Source organism: Physcomitrium patens, chromosome 24 (assembly GCF_059467195.1).
Source record: "Physcomitrium patens ecotype Gransden chromosome 24, ASM5946719v1, whole genome shotgun sequence".
Classification (NCBI taxonomy): domain Eukaryota; kingdom Viridiplantae; phylum Streptophyta; class Bryopsida; order Funariales; family Funariaceae; genus Physcomitrium; species Physcomitrium patens.
Genome location: NC_143433.1, coordinates 7932735 through 7954962, shown reverse-complemented (window position 1 = coordinate 7954962; position 22228 = coordinate 7932735). Strand labels below are relative to the sequence as shown.

The 22228-nt window shown below is 34.8% G+C and overlaps 2 protein-coding genes across 3 annotated transcripts; one reads left to right on the top strand and one right to left on the bottom strand.

Moving 5' to 3' along the window:
* Positions 1 to 3044: 3044 nt before the first annotated feature.
* On the bottom strand, positions 3045 to 4429 carry LOC112276507 (uncharacterized). The gene has a single exon (XM_024507895.3). It carries the CDS (start codon positions 4259 to 4261, stop codon positions 3851 to 3853), a length of 411 nt encoding a protein of 136 aa, XP_024363663.1. The 5' UTR covers positions 4262 to 4429; the 3' UTR covers positions 3045 to 3850.
* A 3970-nt stretch (positions 4430 to 8399) lies between these two features.
* Positions 8400 to 12253, top strand: LOC112276369 (fructose-1,6-bisphosphatase, cytosolic). Of its 2 annotated transcripts, XM_090247076.1 has the most exons (4): positions 8400 to 8887; positions 9238 to 10386; positions 10584 to 10977; positions 11435 to 12253. In XM_090247076.1, the coding sequence occupies exons 2-4, from the start codon at positions 9772 to 9774 to the stop codon at positions 11854 to 11856; spliced, it is 1431 nt and encodes a 476-aa protein (XP_090103202.1). In that variant the 5' UTR covers positions 8400 to 8887; positions 9238 to 9771; the 3' UTR covers positions 11857 to 12253. The 2 variants fall into 2 exon arrangements, with proteins under 2 accessions (XP_090103202.1, XP_024363384.1); XM_024507616.3 differs by having other exon boundaries at positions 8400 to 10386.
* The last annotated feature ends 9975 nt before the right edge of the window (positions 12254 to 22228 follow it).

Sequence of the window (22228 nt, the reverse complement as noted above, 5' to 3'; positions counted from 1 at the left end):
TATAAAAGAAACAAGATTTAGGCAAGATAACATTCTACTTTCAATCCTTGTTTGTAGCTTCTTTGTAATTGTGTCATTGAGAAGATGGAGAATCAATAACCAGCGGATTCAACTCAAGAGCCTTCATTTGTTGATTTATCAAACAAGACATTACAATTGTCACAACCTTCAAGACGATGCAATTGAGATGAAGATCTTTAAGAACGACATGTTTTTCCTCAAATACATGGTGAAATATAATGTGTTTGATATCTCAACTTTGGAAGGAATTCTTGATGTTTGGTGATTTTATTAGAGGTAGGAACAACTCTTGATGGTGTTTCAAATGTTTTATTTGAAGGAAGTTATGAAGGCCTCAACAACAATCAAATAATTGGGTGGTCTTTGCACCCTAGTATGAGACACTATCGATGGTTGAGAGGCCTTATCAATCATCTTCGAAGAGAACAAAGATTAGAGTATGTCGCAAATACAATTCATGTCACGGACATATGCATGTAAGCTAGTAATTATATATATAATTAGGTAGAAGTAAGTAAAAGTAGATAAAAGTAAGTTAATTCTATAATATTTATTATGAAAGCTTCTTAGAAGCCTTATAGATACTACTTTGACTTTATAGGTGTCTTTAATTGACTTTTTGGATTAGAAACGTGGTCAACAAGTTGGCCATGTATCACACATGTTGTTAGCTTGAAGACCAAGCTACCTATATGGCCCATACGTAGAAAAACTTGTCTTGTAAGTCAAGGCATGTGTCCTACAAAGTCAACTCATATTGGAGGTCTTATAGAACATTGCCACGTAGCCCTTAGTTAGATAGTATATATAGAGACATGAATGAAGCTTTCTTCACTCTTGTCAACTCCTTTCTTGCTTCTAATCTAGTTTCAAGGATCTCTAATTTTTTTGGCTTTTGGCAATAGCCATTCCAGTTTCTTTCTTAATATACATATTAAGTTATTTTTATTTTTTCATCTTTTTTTGAAAGAATTCTCATTTGTTTATTTATTTTTATTACATTCTTGTCCTTGACAATTCATCGCATCATAAATTTCCTCAACATATGCTAATCGCTCCTCGTGGAACTCGTTCCTAGAAGAAGAGATAATGTCATGAACATATGTATGTAAGCCAATAATTACATGTATAAATAGATAGAAGTAAATAAAAATAAGTAAAAGTAAGTTAATTCAATAATATTTGCTATGAAAGCTTTCTAGAAGTTTCATAGATATTGCTTTGACTTTATAGGTATCTTTAATTGACTTTTTAGATTAAAAACGTGGTCAATAAGTTAGCCATGTATAACATATGTTGTTAGCTTGAAGACCAAGCTAATTATGTGGCCTACACATAGAAAAACTTGCCTTGTAAGTCAAGGCATGTGTCCTACAAAGTCAACACATATTCGAGGTCCTATAGAACATCATCATGTAGTCTCTAGTTAGATAGTATATATAGAGACGAGAGTGAAGCTCTCTTCACTCTTCTCAATTCTTTTCTTGTTTCTAGTCTAGTTTCAAGGATCTCTACTTTTCTTGTCTTTTGGCAATAGCCATTCCAGTTTCTTTCTTAATATACATATTGAGTTATTTCTATTTTGTCATCTTTCTTTGAAAAAAGACTCACTTGTTTATTTATTTTTACATATATATATATATATATATATATATATATATATATATTATTATCACTTAAATCAATTAGGATCATATATAGGATTTAATCAAATGATACAATTAAACATTAAGTCTTTATTATACTCATTATAATATAAAAATGATATTTTTAGTTCATATATATATATATATATAATTTACTAGATAAGCAATAGTTTGATTTGTTGAATATAATTTTAAATAGATAAATATCTTTTATCTATTCTAACCTTAGTTTAGTTTAAAATGCAAGCACAATATGTTAATATATAAGAAAGTAATAATTTTTTTATTATTATTATTCATAAATGGCTACTAATTCTTTATCGATAACTTTAAAGTTTTATAGCCTTCTAGGTATAATATATATCTCTTGTTGTAGTTGATATTTCTCAATTGTTTAATTTTATGTCTCTTTGTTTTAAATTAAGATTCTAATTCTTAGATAATTGAATCATTTTCTTATATTTATAGAAATATTTAAAATTATGAATAATGATAATTTAATACTTTTCTATTATACAAAGATCTAATTTTTCTTCTACACCAATATTAATTACATGCATAATTAATTTTTGTTTAAGCTATATATTAGGTTTATTATCTTTAGAAATTATACCATTGTTTGTGTATTTTAATATAATTTTTTTTTGTTCTAGCCAACTGGACATAATTAATTTTTTTGTGGCCAATTAATGGCCAATTTTTGATTGATTGTATAACCTTTTACTTCAAATGAACAATAAAAGCTTTAAAAGTATAACTAAAAAATAAAATGGATGATAAATACACAAAACGTACACTAATTAACAATTCATTGTAATTTATTCTGATCCATAATATAAAATGTGTAAATGTGTTAATTATTTCATTTTATGCATTCATAATAATTAGCATATTTTAACAGCAATGCAAAAATTACTGTTGAAGCTTGCTTGCAAAATAAAATTAGTTTGTGTTTATGCAATTTTAGATATAGACCATCTAATAGATCTTCATGGAGACCATATTGCAAGATGATTTCCATTTAGATTAACCATCTAAATAAAGATTTTAAGAAAAACCCCATTAATACGTAGCGTCATTTTGGCTAATTGTGACGTGGGTGTCAACATTGCTCATATACAACCCTGAAGCGCATATTATTTCAATGAGCAGTCTGGAAGTCACTGTCACAGAGTACACTTACATCAGACAGTATTACGTCCACAACGAGTGATTTGGATGTGTTGTTCCTGCGGACGGGTGCTTGCACAATCATCCACAGTCGAATCAGTGAAAGGATTGTCACAAACCACTACCACACCCCACCTTTCGTCCCAATTCAATGTTGCCAAATGAATCCCAATCCCAATCCCTATACATTCTTGCACTCCAAGCAAATGTCCAACCAAATCAGGTTTATTGTTCAAAGATACTCCATTGGCGGTGCGGATGCATTTCCAGAGTCTGTCCTGGCTGTAAGTGTCCTGCCTGCCACTTACAAACAGGACACTTTTCTGCAGCCACCACTAAAACACGCTGAGGGTAGTTTCTGTACAGAGGATTGGTTTACAAATGCTAGGTTATGGAACTAATTACTTCACGCTCGTGAATTGCGCTCAATCAGCATGATCTAATGCTTCTAAAACATGACATGCCCATTGCTATTGGTCTGTTGCCTCAGCTTCCACCATCCCACAACAGCACAAGTAATCTACTAATGGACTACATCAAATTGGCGTTGCCGGGAAATGGAGCGAAGGTCGATGATCATAGCACAAACTGTGGCGGAAAAGAGAATCTTGGGCTGCCTTGCGACTCGAGCTTCGGGAAGTAACTGTCAGACATACTTTGTTATTAGGTAATAATGAGACCGATGCTCTCAGTTATTCAAGCGCGGCACATTCCTTGGTACGGGTTGCCGGGACGAGGCATCGGCTCTGTTTCTCATGAAAACGGGGCGTGATTTTTCTCATATAGAGCACCATCCAAGGAATTAGGGCGGTTGCAATGTGCCGCAATTCATCCTTTCAAATAGTGAACGTAGTTTCGTATAACCTCGCAAACATTAGACGTCTTGTTATTGTACACCTGCAATGAGCATGTAGCAAAACAAATGAGGTCTGGCACCAAGATGACACAATTTCATGAAAATAGTGGTGTTGTTAAACACCATTTGAATGCACACCACGCAGTCACCCCTCCTATCAAGCCCGCTCTCCTCTGATACGGCGAGCGAGTTGGATATCCTTCGGCATAATCGTCACCCGCTTCGCATGAATGGCGCACAGGTTGGTATCCTCAAACAAACCAACCAAATACGCCTCCGAAGCTTCCTGCAAGGCCAGCACAGCTGAGCTCTGAAACCGGAGATCCGTCTTGAAGTCCTGCGCAATCTCACGCACCAACCGCTGGAAAGGCAGCTTGCGAATCAACAACTCCGTCGACTTCTGGTACTTGCGGATCTCACGAAGAGCCACCGTCCCGGGCCTGTAGCGGTGAGGCTTCTTCACACCTCCAGTCGCCGGCGCAGACTTCCGAGCCGCCTTGGTTGCAAGCTGCTTACGGGGCGCCTTGCCACCAGTAGACTTCCTAGCGGTCTGCTTGGTACGCGCCATAGCTGAAGTATCCCGAACCCAACGAAACGAGAAGAAAAGTGAAGGACACAAACAACCAACTACGCACACACGAGTAGCGTTCAAAGCCTGTGTGTACACCGTTACCTAGAGACAGTCTGCAACAACGACACGCTACCGATACAGCTCATAGAAGGTATTCTGCTATATGGTGAAAGACGACCATGCGCGCGGAAATTTTAGGGCGGGAATTTCGAAATTGGGATTTGGGGCGTGGGCGGGGGGGTGTTGACGGTCTCTGTTCCCCTGTTGGCGTTGGCGCCAACTGTGAGCTAGTTCTCGGGGTCCATGTCAGATCGAGCATCGCATCGCGACAACTTCATTCATCCATCAATTCATCTCTCCATCAATTAATTCATTCGTCCTGTCTCAGCAAAAAGATAACATACACCCGTATACCTATCATCCATCTAATGGATTTGAATTCTCATCTGCTTCAACGAAATTGCTTCCCCTCACAATTAGGCAGACCCTGAAGCAACATCTGGCAGGGAGCCCCTTCCGATGTGATTGCTTCCAGATTTTCGAAAAGGACTGCCCTCTCTCTCTCTTTCCATTTGAAAATGAGGGGAGTGTGTCAGATCCCTTTACCGCGTCCAAAGCCTCATTCTTTACCGTGTCTCTCTCTCTCTCCTCCCTCTTTGTTTGTGGTTTTGATGTCTGGGGCCCATTTTTTCTCTAGTTGATCTGTTGCTTTGTGGATTGTGTTGTCACTTTTCTAACCAATGGGTGATGATGCCATAAGCCCTGGAGGGCGAAAAAAAGGAATAAAGTAGGTGTAATGAGGGAATTGAAGATTACATAGTATTACAGGATGGAAAAAAGGATGTCAGACAAAAAAAAAGGGGGGGGGGAGTCTACAACAAACACTTAAATTTTATCACTTGATAGCTGTTGAATTGATGTGCATAAACTCTTATTCCTTAATAACAATGAATAGAAATAGAGAGTGGAAACAGTGAGTGGAAATTTTTATATTTGTTCTATATATATTATTTATTTATTTATTTACTTATTAACACCTTGCATCGTTATATACTGATTTGATAGAAACATTGGAATATATATAGGGAAATGTTAAAATGACCCAAGTTTATGTTAAATTGACCCACATGTCTAAACCATCATTGCACCTCTTCAGCCCCATCCCCGTTCCCCTCGTTCCCACAACCCCCATCCCTGGCTCCAACCCCCCAGCCCCGTCCTCGTTGTGGCGACTTCATTGCATGAAATTCATGGGTCTTGTACACACTTGTCTGGAGGAAATTCAGGGCGGCTCAGCAAAGCTGCAGAATTTGGGTCTTGCAATTGTATCAGATCATGCGGATCGTGAGCACAAATTCATTAACCGAAACAGAAGACTTGACAAATTAAATTATGGAGAAAATTGAGGCAGAAGAGTTCAAGTACCTGCAAAAAAAGTGCAAAATAAAAATTCAAACGAAAGGTTTTGAAGGATTATGATTCTCCCTCAGATTTGAATTTGCCTGAGTTGCAATCGTTGTATTGACGCTATTTTTTTTCTTTTTTTTTTTTCTTTTTTTTTTTTTTTCTCTGTCGGTTTATTTGTTGGTATACGCAATGCAGTGTGTTCCTTTCTATTCGAGCTAGGGCTTTGGGTTTATGAGACTTTCGAACCGAGTGCTGGGTATTTGGAATCTCCAAGCTAAGTGGCTGAGACCCTCTCGCCCACCCACGAAATGAGTTTGTTTTAGTGGACTTCATGATGGGGCGAGCTAGAAGCAAATCAAGTGCTCAGTATCCCATTTTTACGTGATCTGCCTCAGCGCCATATTCGTGGTGACAATGTTAATGCTTACGTTCCGATTTCTTCATATGGAGAATCCTGCAAGCTACTCAGATCTAGTTTCAAGTCTCGCAACAAGGACTTTGAGGCACAGGTAAGCTACATCTTTCAGAGTTTAATTTATGTGTAGTGTATTTCCTGCCCATGATGCCTTCGAATGAGCGACCATTCCGCAGACTTTTGAGTCTAGACGATTACAACGAAGTTAAGGATTTTGCTTGGATGGGTCGGAGATATAATTTTCGTGACAGTCTTTTAGTAGGCAATGGTGGCTCTGTTGCGAGAAAGCATTTAAATGGATCAAGAAGTTATTTCATTCGGACTCAAACCTCTTGAGAACTAGACATATATGATGTCATCGAGTTGATGTGCGGTGCAAACTTTCAATCGGGGCCGTTGCTGCTATCGATGATCTTGGAGCCGAGAACTGGACGTGTACAGGGGGTGGATTTTGAGTGTGGAAGCTTTTTGGCAGCTTGTGGTGGTGGCCCCATGAAGGAGAGAGGCGGAGGGAGGGAGAGAGAGAGAAAGCGAGCGAGAGCGACATGAATGGGTTTCAATCACCCGTCACCAATGTGTGCGGACTGTTTGAATCCGATTGTCGAGGGGGGTCCTTTGCTGAACCGCCCTAAAAAATTTCTAGCCGAGTGTGTAAATGTCTAGACCATGAATTTCACCCAGTGACGTCACCGAAACGAGGACGGAGCTAGGGACGGGGCTGCGGGAATAGGGAACGGGGGCTAAAGGAGTGCAATGATGGTTTAGACATGTGGGTCAATTTAACAAAAGCTTTGGTCATTTTAACATTTCTATGTGTATATATATATATATATATATATATGTAATATGTTCATATCTAACAATCATTACTTTAAACATAAAAAAAGTGTATGAAATGTTTAAGACTACTGAAAATATGAACTATCATGATGGTTCCGCATAAACCTGAAAATCTCAATCATAGAAACTTTAATATTGATTATATGACATTTTAAAAATTATGATAGAAACTTTAAAAAGTGATTAAGCATTCATCAAAGATTCTGGTGAATTTAAATATTGACTTGTACATGTAATATGGGTAAAAAACAATTGTGAGTTAAATTACTAACTTGAAGTAGAGTTTGAAACCCCTTTTATATATGTTGACAAGTATTTTTATATAAATAATAAAAATAAAAAGTAAAAAAGAGATCTTTTACATCCCACACATGAATACAACATACATTTAAAATGAAAAGAAAAGAAATGTCTTCTTAGTGATTATTATTCTTCTTGTTAGTGAAATGATAACAACATTTGAAATGCAAGCACATTAGCAACAGTGCTTTTTAGTGATTTAATATAATGAACAAGACAAACTGCAGAAACTAAGGGATTTTGGGCTGACCCAAATGTTATAGTCCTGTGCTCCAAAGAATAGCATTTTTATGGCCCTAACATGTTTCCTACGCTGTTTATTCTCTCTTTTTCCACAACAACATTGGAAGCACACAATCTTGTGTTCTCCACCACAACACAAGCTGTTAAAAAAGCCATCTCCCGTAGAACTTGGGTCAAGTGACGGAATCTGTGTATTGGAGACCCCACACTGATTCTGAAGTAATTTGAACTATATTTAAGCTTTAACCTTGGCCTTTTTTATAGTGGATGCTTGGAATTTTCCCCGCTACTGCCCGGATTCTGGACCCCGAAAAACAAGTTGGCTTAATTCGAGCCCATTTTGATTCCGGGCAGTTTAAGTGGATTGAAAAAAGTGCCACAAGTCGCAAGGGAACATCTAAGTCTCAATGGTTTCCGATGCTATTGAAGGGCTAAAGTCCATCTAATGCTGCAATTTTGTGTCATTTGTGCCCACAGTCTCCATCCAATGCCCACAACCTTTGACCATGTCTCTATTTTTTTCTACCTCACGGTAGATTCTCAACAACCCTAAAATTTTACCCTACATCCCTCAAAACTCAGGTCACACCCACAAACAACAAGTGGGTTTACAATTTGTGTTTAAGAGTGCTATGTGAGAGGATGTTGAAGGCAATCAATAGAGAGTACATTGCACAAGGACTTTAGAGCCAAAGAAACTCACAAGTTTGATGTAGATTCTGAACGGAACAATGTTTCAAATTTTGGATATACATGAAAGTATAATAAATATAGGAATAAATATATGAATTTGAATGGAGAAATCCTAAGTACAAATCTTCATGTGCAGTATCTTCATGTACAAATCTTCTGAGCACCCAACTGATTTGGGTGATAAGATACTATCAGCCATTTCCATTTGCTTGAAGCTTCACACGGTGATAGGGGCACTCGCAACTGTGTGTGAGTGTGTTTGTGTAGTGAACGTGGACATGCTTCGTTGCAGAGACAAATATAGGATGCTGATTTTGTAGCTCTGTGTTGCTTTTGCCTATAAAAGCTCGGCCATGGCAATGCGTGAGTGGCTGCGGTGGTTGTTGTGGACGAAGGGTGAAACGGCCCCGCTTAGTTGGGTACCGGGAGTGAAAATTGCGCTACTGTACAAGGAGAGGAAAAGGGGTCTCGTGAAGAAGGCGGTGGTGGTTTGAGGGAAGGTGCGCGCTGGTCATGGTCTGACTTTTCGCCGCTGTTGGGTTGAGCACCGCTCCAGCGAATCGGAATTTTGGCTCCTCTTCTTGCTCACCAGAGTCCAGACACCAAGTTTGTTGGCCGGCATCGCTCGAGGCGCGAATGAATGCAGCCTCCATATGCTTCATAATTGCCTAGTCGTGGAGTCTGAAGTTTTGATTGCTCTGGTGTTTGACTTCTGGGTGTTGATGGTATTGTTATTGCTGCCTCTCTCGTAGTTCCTGCTAGTTTTTTCTTTTTTGCGTTGTGGGCATGAGTGAGAGGGCAGTGGTTAGCGCTGACTTGTCGTGCTGCTTTGTCTGGTGGTGTGGAGTTTTGAACTGGGGTGAGTCCTCGAGAGAAGATGAGGGCGAGAAGAAGTGGGAGTATCGTGTGTCATTTGGTATTTGAGAAGACTTGAGCTATTTATAATGTCCAGAGGAAGGACCCAGCATTGCGGGTTGAGAGATTTCTAGTTGTCGCCGCAGCATAGGTTGAGTTCTTGCGAATGATGTAATCCGGCAGCCTCTAATTGTGGTATTGCTTCATCGCTGATGTGTAGTTGAAAGCCCCGCTGTGAGCTTGTAGAGAGCCGGTGGTCGCTCCACGATAGTTCATTGGCCACGTTTGCTTGTGGTATTTTGAAGACATCTTGCAGAGCGATGAAGTCCTTGTTCAGGTTCATGTACAGTGGTGATCATCTATCGAATCTTGATCTAAGTGCAGAAAGGTCTAATCGCGAACGCGAATAGAGAGGTTTTAATTATTGGCCGGATGGCTATGTTTATGGAGAGATACCCCTGTGTGACGGGAGCGGCCGTTTCATCGGCGTCCAGAAGGATAGGACCGGATGATTTATTTCAAAAAATGTTAAGGAGGAGGGAGGTGTAAGGGAAGGAGCAACTCGTTTTGAATTTCGTGAAAGCATTGGAGGTTGAACCATGTGACACATTTGGCGGCGCCGCTCACACATTTGTGGGTACTGACGACAGCCGAACTGACTAACCACCACTGAATGGACTTTTGGGTTATGCGCAGACATTCAAACACTAACTAGCCCAGGGAGAAGGTGGGCGAGATTTTTCCATCCTTCTCCATGAACGTCTACTTATTCCTCTTCCTTCTTTGTTTCGCCCCTTTGGCCTCGCATCGTTATGGACTAATGAAATCCGTCACTACATTGTACGAATCCTCTGACCCGCGGGAGCCACCCTCTCCTCCACCTCCCCCAGCGCGATCACTCCTGTACAGGTCCGTTACATATCTCCGTAAAATAATATTCCAGAAGCCGCCGAAACTGAACCGCAAACCCCCACCTCCGCCACCTCCAAGCCCTGATTATAGCCGCTTTGCCCCTCCGCCAGTGGTGAAGGCGCCCCACACGCCATCTCCCGTCTCGCGCTGGTTCAGAAGGTCCGCATCTGCAAGAGACCGACGAGCATCCCTGCAGAGAACGTATTATCAAAGGGCCCCGCCTCTGAGTTCTTACACTGCGGCTCGCAATGCCGAGGGAGTCATCACAATGATGTCCTTTCTCGGGACTGAAGGATCAAACGCGGATGTTGACATGGTGGTACTTATGGCTCACATCCAAGCGGCATGCAAGCACATTGCTGCGATCCTTTCATCCCCCAGAGAGTTGCAGTACAATTATGAGCCCTACTTCGAGGGTGGGAAGCGGGATGACTCGAGGTCGTTGAAGAGTATTTCGGTGCGTTGAAATCCTTTTCCTTTCGCAATTCGTTGCCTAGACGATGCTACTATAATCATAGGCGTAATGTTTCAAGAAGTTTGATCGGATTCTTGAGTTTTGCTGTGCTATTGAGAGGTTTCATCTTTTAATACCTCCTACAGCAGATCAGGTGAGAACTGGTTGAATTAATGATGCTCACTCTTTGATGGTCGCAGAATTACATATTCCAATTGGCTCTAAGAAACTCAGGAAAAGTGGCAGCAATCTCATCTGAAGAGGATGAGGCACCCATATGGTTTGGGGATGGCCCTTACATTGTTGTGTTTGATTCCCTCGATGGGTTCGAAGATTTCGATGAACTCACTCCTACAAGCACCATGTTCAGCATCTACCACCGGATACACGAAGCTGATCATCTGCTCTTGGAACAAAAAGCTACCATAAATGTGATGCAACGAGGAGATAGGCTTGTGGCAGCCGGTTATACCATCTATTCCTCATCTACGATGATGTGTTTCTCTTTAAGGACTGGATTACATGGATTCACTTTAGACCATGATGTTGGAGAATTTGTCTTGACCCATCCAGACATTCAAATTCCTGAACGAGGTTTCCTCAACAACCTACCTATGATTTTCAGGCCATTGGTTTTGTACGGCCATCTCATGCTCTATAAGTCTTAGAATGCTGCTGTATCGCTATGGTCCGAAATAATCTCCGGACGTCAATGATTCATTCATAGCAGTGTATTTTCAAAGGTTTAGAATTATGGCACAATTTTGCTCTAAACTGGGTAGTTCAGACTACCCATCCCAGGTTACCGAACTGTGGAGGATTATGTTGATATTTATATTCCTGCATACGTTGACCTAAACATTAGACATTGTATCATGCATGTGTATATGTAAGTTGGGAGATGTCGGTGAAAATGGCTCGAATTCTATATTAGGCTCTTGAAAAAGAACATTACTTTTCTAGTTTCAAGTCATGAGACGCATCAACTGTTTTCTCGTTATGTTAAAAAACCATGTTTTCTGATTTACATCTCTTGGTGGTCTATTTACAGGCAATGTCTATTCTGTTGATGATGGAAGGTATTTTGATTGGCCCCCTGGCTTACGCCACTACGTTGATAATATTCGGCAAGGGCAGGGTCAAAGCTCACAACGATACTCTGCTAGACACGTTTCCTCCTTAGTTGCCGATCTGCATCGAACAATATTGTTTGGTGGTATTGTAATGAATCCACGTACACAATTGCACCTGATTCATGAAGCGAATGCAGTGAGTTTTTTGGTGGAAAATGGTGGTGGACAAGCCATAGATGGTAGGCGCCGAATCTTGGAGATTCAACCCACACACTTGCATCAACGGATGCCTCTGTTCCTTGGTAGCAGTGCCGACGTTTCAGAGCTTGAAGCGTATGGCGATATTCAGGAAGTTTTTGACCCCAACTCTGAATCCGATGATGATGGTTACCTTGATTAGTAGCTTCTCATGATCTGAGATCGTGATCTGCCTCAATCCAAAACACCTGATTGATGTGACTGTTCTGCTGCATCATAGCTCCTTTAGACACTTCACTGCTGATCAGGGAAGAACCGCTGATGAGCAACCCCGAGCAACTTAGAGCTTTGGTGGAATGGAGAACGGGAGGGTTATATAGCGGTGAGCAGCTCACAAACGATGGAAAGACGTGACTTCATGTCCTTTCATCGTACACAATTTTGACAGTTTATGGAGTGTATACTTGAAAATGTAGATCAACCTTTCCATAGTGGTACATCCTGTTTTTCGAGAATTGGTAGGTGACACTTTTGAGCTTGGAGATACAAATTCGTGTGATTTTCGAAAAAAAGCGTTAAAGTTTTGCCCATTGCCAATGTATCATTCTTCACGTCTAAAGCTAGTCTTTATCTTTGTGCTGTCATGTTCTTGTCTCGTGACCCTTGTCGAATGTGCCTTAGAAGGCGACCGCGCAGTGGAGCTCATCACATCTCTTTCCAAGCAGAGAACTGGTGCTTTTGAATGGTGGAAGTTTGGGTTGTGGTCTTTACCTCGAAATGAAGCCATCCATATATATATATATAACCACATATTTTTCTGCATACGTGATGCTTGACCAGTTCTATTTACAACTTGTAATGAAGTGGGGTTTAAGAAGTTTAGAGTGGACTGTAGCAAGATATTAGAGTCATCTGCAAAACACTGGCAAGTTCATGCTGTAGCCCAAATGTGTCTGGTTTCTTGACAGTTCTTGACATTATAAATGAAGGTTATCACCATCAAGGATGGCTTCACAGTCGGAGCCACGGTCCAGCAGATTGGACACCAGCAAGAACAAATTTGCTTTGTGAGGGAGAAGAACTGGCAGTCACTATGTTTTCATGGACAGAAAAAATGATAGTTTTTACTCTAAGCGTCAGCCTGGAAAAATTGACCTAATAGTCGTTTCGTTTTTATTTTGTATTAGGACCACGTTAAAATCTACGTTTGCTTCATAAATATGTGAATGGTGCTTTGAAGTTTACACAAATGATCTATTTCTAATTATCTTAATATAAGACATGAGCACATTTGGTTTTGATAAAATGTAGCATTTAAAGCAAAATATATACAATGTATGTTTCTTTAAACGTTGAATTTTAAATATATTCAATGATTACGTCCTTCAAAAAAATTAGTTTTGAAATAATGAAATACTTATGTATGTTATAATTATAAAACTATAAAAATGAATAAAGTTTTAAAAAAAAGAAGTATTTGTATTTAAAATCATAAAGATTGAAGGTAAAGAAAAATTTGTATTTAATAAACGACACAAGAAACTATTTTTTGATGTAAGATAAATAAATATTTTATATTATTAATATAAAATATTTGAACTTCATCAAGAAATATACTTGTTACAAAATTATTTAAGTATTCAAAAACTTAAAGTCAAAATAATATGAAATTTATCTTATCTTATTATTTAACAATCTTATCTTACAAAAATACAATAAGCAAGTTTTAATTAAAAATAACTAAATATATTATTATATTAAAGAAATCTTATAATAGATATTAAAGAAATATAACTGAATGAAGCATAAATACAAAAAGATTAACAAAATGCACACACAAAAACATGTAGGAAAAAAAAATCCAATTCCAACACCTTTTATTTATAGATAGAAAATACATAATAATCCATCTTTATTGGATCATTATAAGATTCTTTTTAATATTAAAATTTTTAGAATAAAAAATTTAAAATCTAATTTTTTACTAACCTTAGTTGCTACTTATCTTAACAAATACTAACTTTTAATATCCTTTGATCATAAGCAATTTATCTAATAGAAGCTTTTAGGTATTATATACATATATATATATATATATATATATATATATACATCATATTCTTTAATAGTAAGTATAACAAATATAAGATTAATTTTACATATTTTTCTTTTTTCTTATAATTCTAAAAAATATGGCAAAAAATTATTTCTATTTAGAAGGAAGCTAATATAGTCCAATTCTAATCCTATTCAAGAATAGTTCTATGTTTAGAGCTGAAAAATGGTTTTAAATGTATTAAATTGGTTGGTATAATCTTTTTTTAGTTTGTAAGTAGGTTTTAACCAAATTAGAATTGAATTCTAATTAATTTAAGATTAATTTCTATTATATTTGTGTGTTTTTATTTATGCTAGAGTAATAGAATTTCAATTCAAAATGATTGTTATTAGAAACCAAAGGCACTTGCATAGTTTTTAGGAGCCATTTAAATATGGATCAAGAGTCAGTTGAATATTGATATAAACTTAAGGTATAAATTTTAATTAATTTACAAATTATAGACAAATGAAGATTTTTGGTAATTTTTATTAATTTATGTACTATGATATTTTCACAGATCACAATTAATTATTATATAAATAAAGATGGCATGCATAATAGAAAGCACTGTATACATACGTAAATAATATATCTTCTTAATCTAACAATCCTTCTATTATTTCTATACTTTGTTAAAATATCATAAATTCCAAAAAATCCACAAACTTCAAACCAAAATCATATAATTATAAGGCATTTACACAACTAACCCTAAAAGTCATATAATTGCCAATACTTCTTTGTTAGTATAACATAGGCTTGACCTTGTTTGGAATTTATCTTATTTACTGTTACACCCTTATATTTTTATCTAATAATACACATTTTTAGCCATAGAAATTTTTATATAATGATTAAAATAGACAACTTTGCAATGATTTTATTGTTAATAAAGATTTCACATAGTTAAAGGTTCAAAAGAGGCGTTCATGTTTTTAATAAGAAATAAAATAAAATATTAAATATGGTTGCATAATTTGATATTTTAAAGGATGTAGTCTAATTAAGAAATTGGTTGATGTACTTTTCTTGAGATAATAATAAAAAATAAGTTACAGTATTAATATATTATAGTATAATTTTTTTAGTATTTATTTAGATTAGGATTAAACAAAACCAGCTTATTATTGATTTATATATATAAAATAATATCAAATAACAAGATATTATATTCTTTTGGATGTTGATTAGAATATATAGGAAAAATTAGTTTCCTTCAAAAGTGATAGGTATACAAGGATCAATTGAGGGAGCATTGATGCAATCAATTTAGATAGTCAAATATGCAATCTTTTCTACTTTCTATATCTTTTATTATATTTTTATATTTATCTTGTAACATGACTATTTAGTAAAAATTTGGATGAAGATCAAAATGTGTAAAAAAGACTTAAATAATAAAATAAATAGATATATAATTTTTAAAGAATTTGTAGCTAGTTGATTGAGCATGATTAACATTTTGATGTTTTATGCTATTCTTTTGATGAAAATAGCTTCTACTTACTTTGTACAACCATAAAGATTAAAAAATAAGGTAGGATAAGAAAAAAAATAATCCAATAATTTTTGAGAAAAAATTTAGATTAATATTTAAAGTTATATGCAATAAAAAATATTGATATTAAAAGAAGTATATTTGTGAGGTAAGAACAAAATCAAACCTTTAGATAAAAAAATAATATCTATGGCAAAAAAGGTTTTTTTTAGACATCGAAGTGTGAAATTAGATAAAAGATTTTTGTTAAAGAATAGAGCATAATAAAATAAATTAATTTTTTTAATAACCAAAAATAATTAGAAATATTAAATAATCAAATTAATTAATTTTTTGTAATATCTTGTATTGTTAATAAGTGAAAAGTCTCTTATCATACTAATTTTTGTATTTAGTGCTCATAGAGCTAAAACCATAATTTTAGAATTTATTTGATTGAAAAGAAATATCAAGTATTGATTAAGATTAATTTTTTTTAAGTATCAATATGTCTTTGTTGTTACTTATTTTAGATTGAAACACAACTAATTTGATACAAATTAATTATCACATTCAAGAATATATATATATTTTGAAATAAAATATTTTTAGAAGCATTTTGGGCAAAGAAGAAAGTTTACATTTTCTACTCTCTACGAGAATATCAAAGTTCAAATAGTAAGTATTATTTTGTTGATTAATAATAAAGCATCTTGTATAGCCAATTGATGTTAGTAAAATTACACCTCCAACATTAAAACATAGATTATGTAAATATTCATACTAAATACACTTAACATAAATATTATTTTATTCTATCACCAATGTTTTTGAAAAATAATTTTTTACAATCAATTATGTATTATTTTAAAATAAAATAAATATAGCCAAAATAGCTATCTAAAAATCTTAATTTGTTTTATTTATTATTTACGTATGCTATCTTCACAAAATAACTAATTTAATTTGTAAGAATCTTTTGATATGATTAAAACCTTCAATAAAAAATAAATTTTAATGAAACCACTAATTAAATAAAAATATTATATTAAACTTTAACCTTCATGCATAAACTTTGGTTTAAGTTTTTCAAAAAGCTTTAATTATAAAAAACTAATCTTAAATAGGGCTCTTAGTAACATTACTAGCAGCAACATCAATACAAAGTGCACAATTAATCTATCTTTTTTAAAGATGCATATACACATTAGCATTGGATCTAAATAAGACCAAAAAATATGGTATTTGTAAGACAAGAAATAAAATTGTATTATAAAAAATATAATAATATATAATTATAATACATGTTTAATCTTCTATAAGTTCTATGTTAATTATGTCTTTTTCAAAAATCAAGAAATTTTGAAATAAAAAGAAAATTTGCTAATATATATATTAGAATATTTAAAAAATAAAATTTTAATTTAAAAAGAAGATGTCAAGGATATGAATCACAAAACAATCATAGATTCAATATATTCTTATATCATTACAAAAGAGTAAATATTCAATTAATGATATTTATGATATTAAAAATAGAATGACTATTGCCTGAGACAAGAAGATTAGAGACTCTCAAAATAAGACTAAGAATAAAAAAAAAGGCATTGATAAGATTAATGAAGGTCTTACTCTTATCTCTATATATGCTATCTAATTAGAGGTTACATGACAATATTCTACATAATCTCCAATACATATTTAACTTGTGAAACATTTGTCTAACTTGCAAAGAAAGTTTCTTATACGTGCACCACATGGCCAATTTGTATTACAAGTGGGCAATATGTGCAATACATGGCCAACTTATTGACCAAGTATTTAACCTATCAATGATCTACAAATATGTATAAAATCAAATTTGTATCTATAAAGCTTCCAAGAAGCTTTCCCATAAGATATTATCAAATTTACTTATCGTCACTTATTTCTACATAACTCTCCTTATCTAGGTAATTATAAGTATTCGTTATATTTGTAACTAAATGTAGTTCAGTGCATGTATAGGAATAATACAAGTATATGAGATACAATCTTAAAATAATAATAAAAATATCTATCTACCATCACAATTACTAGGTTGCTTATTTTTGCAAATTATAATTTAAGAGCTTATTATAAGCTTAACCATAAAAAACCAAGAATTTATAAAACTTAGATATAAATTATTATTTTTTTAAATAATTATTATTATTTCTTATTAGTCAATAGTTATAGTAAAATTTAATAGTAATAAAAAAAATCCACTAATATCAAGTTATTAAAATATGTTGCAAGGACAATATTATCATATCAAAATAGTAATTGATAATTCTAAATTTGAAATATTTAAATATTTATATAAAATTTAAAAAGATATTTAAGATATAGATATTTAAATTTTTTATAGATATTTAAGATATTATATTTCTTTCATATATTGATAATTCTAAATTTGAAATATATGAATATTTATACAAAAATTATATACAAATATAGAAATTATAAAAGCGTTGTAGAAATATAATGAATTTTTTTGCATTAATATTATATCTTATAAAATATAATTTGATTTTTAGAATTTATAAACAACTAAGTCATAATTATTCTAAAAATCTACTCAATAATAATCATGTATAGGATATTAATCCAAAATCTAATTTCAATCACTATTATTGTATTACTTATAATTTTTTGGATACCTTTTTAAAAATATATATATATATATATATATATATATATATATATATATATATATATATATATATATATATATATATGTTTTTAGCATGTATAAGTTTGTAAGATACATAGATTTTGTTTTTGTAAAGTTACTTGTTTCTACACAAATTTAGCTATAAAAATTAAATTTCATATTCTAAACAATTATTTTGATTTTAAAATCTAATAAAAAATTCTAAAATTCTATCAAATAAATATATGATTTTTATTATATTAGTTATAAATTCTCATAAATTATTTGATTAAAAATTATATTAAAAATTATTAAAAATATTTATTATAATTAATTTTTAAATTAAAATTATTATTTGTTTTTTTTATTAATAATTCTTTCAATCTATTTGATTTAGTTTCATTTATTTAAAAACAAAAATTGATTATGAAAAAAATTGAATAAATTTTTTAAAATATCAAAATCATATTAGATAATAAAATACTAATTGTATAAGATGATGGAATGTTTTTTTTATATAAACTTCTAATTTTCTTGTCATTTTTTTATAAAAATAACTAACATAGAAAAATTCTTTTTAGTTTGTTAATAAGCAAAAAATATCTTTTTAATAGAAAAATTTGTAATTATAGTTGAATTTTTTATGGCCTTAAAAATGATATTTAATAACAAAAATAATGATAAATTTCATTACAAGAGATTACAACTAATTAATAAGTTATATTATTAACTTGCTTCAATTATATATAAGCTGTTGAAAAATTTCAAAATACTTAAAACGCATAGATTAAATATTGTAGATAATTAATTGTTTCTTTTGTATTATTATGGAGTTTGACAACCCTAATTATTAGTATCTGCCAATTATTTTATATAGACAATAGATGCTATATATATATATATATATATATATATATTTTCATCTTGTACAAAAATATAGTTTTTTTGATTGTAGTTTGACTTTAAACATCAAGTTGATAAATGTTTAAAATATTTAAATTTAAATATTAGCCTTGAAGACGCTGTATTCTAAGTTCAGCTGGAGATTGTAAGAAGACGAAGGTTTACAACCACGTCAGTTTCGGTATCTAGAGGTCGTGCTCATGTGGAGAGTGAATGTGACTATAGCATTGCCGCATTACAAGGCGCAATTTACGTGAGAAGTCTGGTTGAATCGAGGGACTGAGTTTATCTTCAGGAATGAGCATGTGTCATTTTGGACGGAGGTTTTTGACGGGAGAGTAGTGTTCGATTAAAGAAAGTCAAGTAAAGAAGCTGAGTTTTAGTTCCGGTCCCTGTTGTGAGTTTTGTGAATTGAGCCGCTACGATACCACTGCTAGAGGAATTTCCAGTGGTTGAGTTTTCGGAGTGGGAGTCACCTCAGTTACTGTTCCTGGACGCGCCATTCTGCTACTTCTACGACAATTGAAGATTTGCAGACCTGCATTGATGCAGACCACGAGTTAAGGTGAAGGACTCCGGACACACTTTTTCCACTTACCTGACTCATAAGGAGACTTTGGACAAGGGGAGAATAGAACTCATGACTTTGAGTTAAGGGCACACGTATCTCGGAGAATTTGACGGTATAGTTGCTGCCAGTTGTGGCCTTCATGGTATGATGTGTTGTAGAGTATCATCACTGGAATGTCTTGAAGTTGCCTTCTGAAACTTATGGCCTTTGCCGCCACGAAACTTATTTGGTCAAGTTCCACATCCACTCGTAGTTGCGCAGTCAGGTCCATCTACTGAAGCGCCTCAATTCCTTGTCTATGGACGCGAAACAAAACTGAATCCTGAATCCCAAAGCGACAAAGAGAGCCAACATGGTCTCCCTGGGGCTGCCAAGAACAAGTGAACAACCTCTCACAATTGTGATGGAGCAATCCACTAGCACAGCACCTCGTCCGACAGCAAAAACAAATCAGCAGTTTCTCTGCAGAATCATCAATGTGCGGGCATCCAAATTTTCAAGCGGCGACGAAATCTAGACGATTAGGATTAGTGCAGTCGAGTTGTTTATTTTGAAGTCCACATGGGACACATTGATGATGAATGGTGTGGGTTTTAGGCCACTTTTGGGATTTTATATTTAGGGGACAAAGTGAGACGTCATGATTTTTAAATTCTTTGATTGGTTGAAATTAAAATAATTATTAAGTTGATTTTATATTTGTAAATTTAGTCCTAAAGTATTAAGAGGAAAAGATGAGAATTGCACTTCTATTGTAAATGGCATTAACAGTGTTGTCTTTCAGTTTATGTGGGATCCATCTAAAGAGACTAGTTTTTAGAATTTTTGAATAGCAGTGTAAAATAATGTATTAAACAGTAATTTGAAAAACAAGAAATAAAGCCATGGTTATGGGGTGGCTGTGTGGCAGGAGGTCGAAGTAGCTTCTTGCGGTGTGAAAAGGATAATTAACTTTTGTAGGAGTCAACGCCTAATTCTAGAGCACATTGAAAAACTCCATTCAAAGTACAATACCTATTAGTTTCAGTTTTATCCTTTTGTCCTCTTTCCATGACAAGAAGTGAGTAACCTTCTGGAAGGGGTGAAATCAGCAAAGCTCCTTGGTCACCCATGCCCGTGATATCAGAGCCCCGGTCATGGGATTGAGTCTGTGACCATGGCAGGAAACCCCTTTGAATCATCACCATGTTACTGGACATTCCCATTCCAGGCATCATTGTCTCACCCATTCTGAAAACTCCTCTTCTTCTTTTCTTCTTAATTCTTAATGAAAAGCCTTTGATAACTTGTTTGAGGGTCCAATAGTATAAAAAAGAGCTCACAAGGGAAGCATGGGCTTGAGTTCCATTTTAGAGGATATTCTTTCAACATGCTTCTGACCTTCTAAGGCCTCACCTGATTTCAATGTCTTTCCACCAATTTTATCAGATTGAGGAGAGGAAACCACCAAAATAAGTAAAATAAATAAATAACCCACTTGGATAAAAGGCATGGCACAAGCAATACTGATTGCATCCATTCATGATTCAAGTTCTCAAGCCCATGTTCCCAAGGCAAGCAGAAGTCTCTAGGATTAGAATAGCCATGAGAATACATGTTGGTTGCTGGTGGTAGTGGCCATGCCCTAGCCCATTGCCAATGCAATTAGGGCCTCCTCCTATGTTCAATAGCTGGGCAATGTTATTCTTGGACTTTGCATGCACTTAGTGATCCCAGCAAAGCAAAGTCCACCCATTTTCAAAATTTGTACCTAAATGTCTTATGGATTAAAGCACTTTATAATCTTTCATAGGAAGTTATGAAAAGATCTTTCTAGTAAATATGCAAGTGGCCATTCATGGGAGGCCATAAAAATATATTTTTAGTAAATAGGTAAGTGAACTTTCATAGAAGGTCATAAAACGACCTAGTGACTTCCTATTGCAAGTCAAATATGCACCAATGCATTGGTAGAATGCTCCACCTACCTTTTCTGCTCTCCAAGGTTGATTGACAAGTTGTCAACTCCATTACTAAAAGTGATGATGTGTCAAAAAATTGAGGAGGGTTTTGTATTCTAGCTTCAATTTTGCCCATCAATCAAGCATGGAAGGAGGCCTTACTACCATGATTCCCATGGAAAAAACACTTGAAATATGTGAAATATGTGAAATATCAAGAATACCCTGTATTCTTGATAATAGCACACATACCCTCCACTTTTGTTGAAATATGAAATCTACTAAGTTATCAACTTGTCACAACTTATCACAACTAAGTTTTTAGTTTCAAATGGGCCCAAAACGCATTTCCTGCCGCGGTCCTCGCTGCCACCACCACCTCTGCGCCTCACCATGAAGAGGGTTGCTGAAACTAGGCAATGGAGAGTGATAAGACCGATGACGACTTTGTTGTAGTCCAGAACTGGTAGAAAAGTCACAGCCGATGCACCCTCTTCCATCTTCTTCATGGCTGCAATTACCATAGAATTCTCCGCAATCCACCTCGGCTCCCTGCAGGATCACCACAACAAAACAACAACATCAGCTCCGGACAGCATACTAAAATTTTCTCAGGTCCTGATTTAGCTAGAAGATGAGATCAGAGCTTCAGGGTTCAATGGTTCACCTATTGCACATTTCACCCACTTGGAGGTGGAAGATATTTTCTCGGTTGGAGTTAAGTGCTCGACACAGATCGCCGTCTGTGAATGTGCCCAGGAATTGATTGGATGCGTCGATGACAATGAGGCAGCCGTATCCCATGACTCTCAGCTCCACTAGTTGATCCATGATCAGATCACTCTCTGTGCATAATGGTAACGAGTAGCCTTTTCGCATTATGTCCTCGACCTGGGTCACCAAGACAC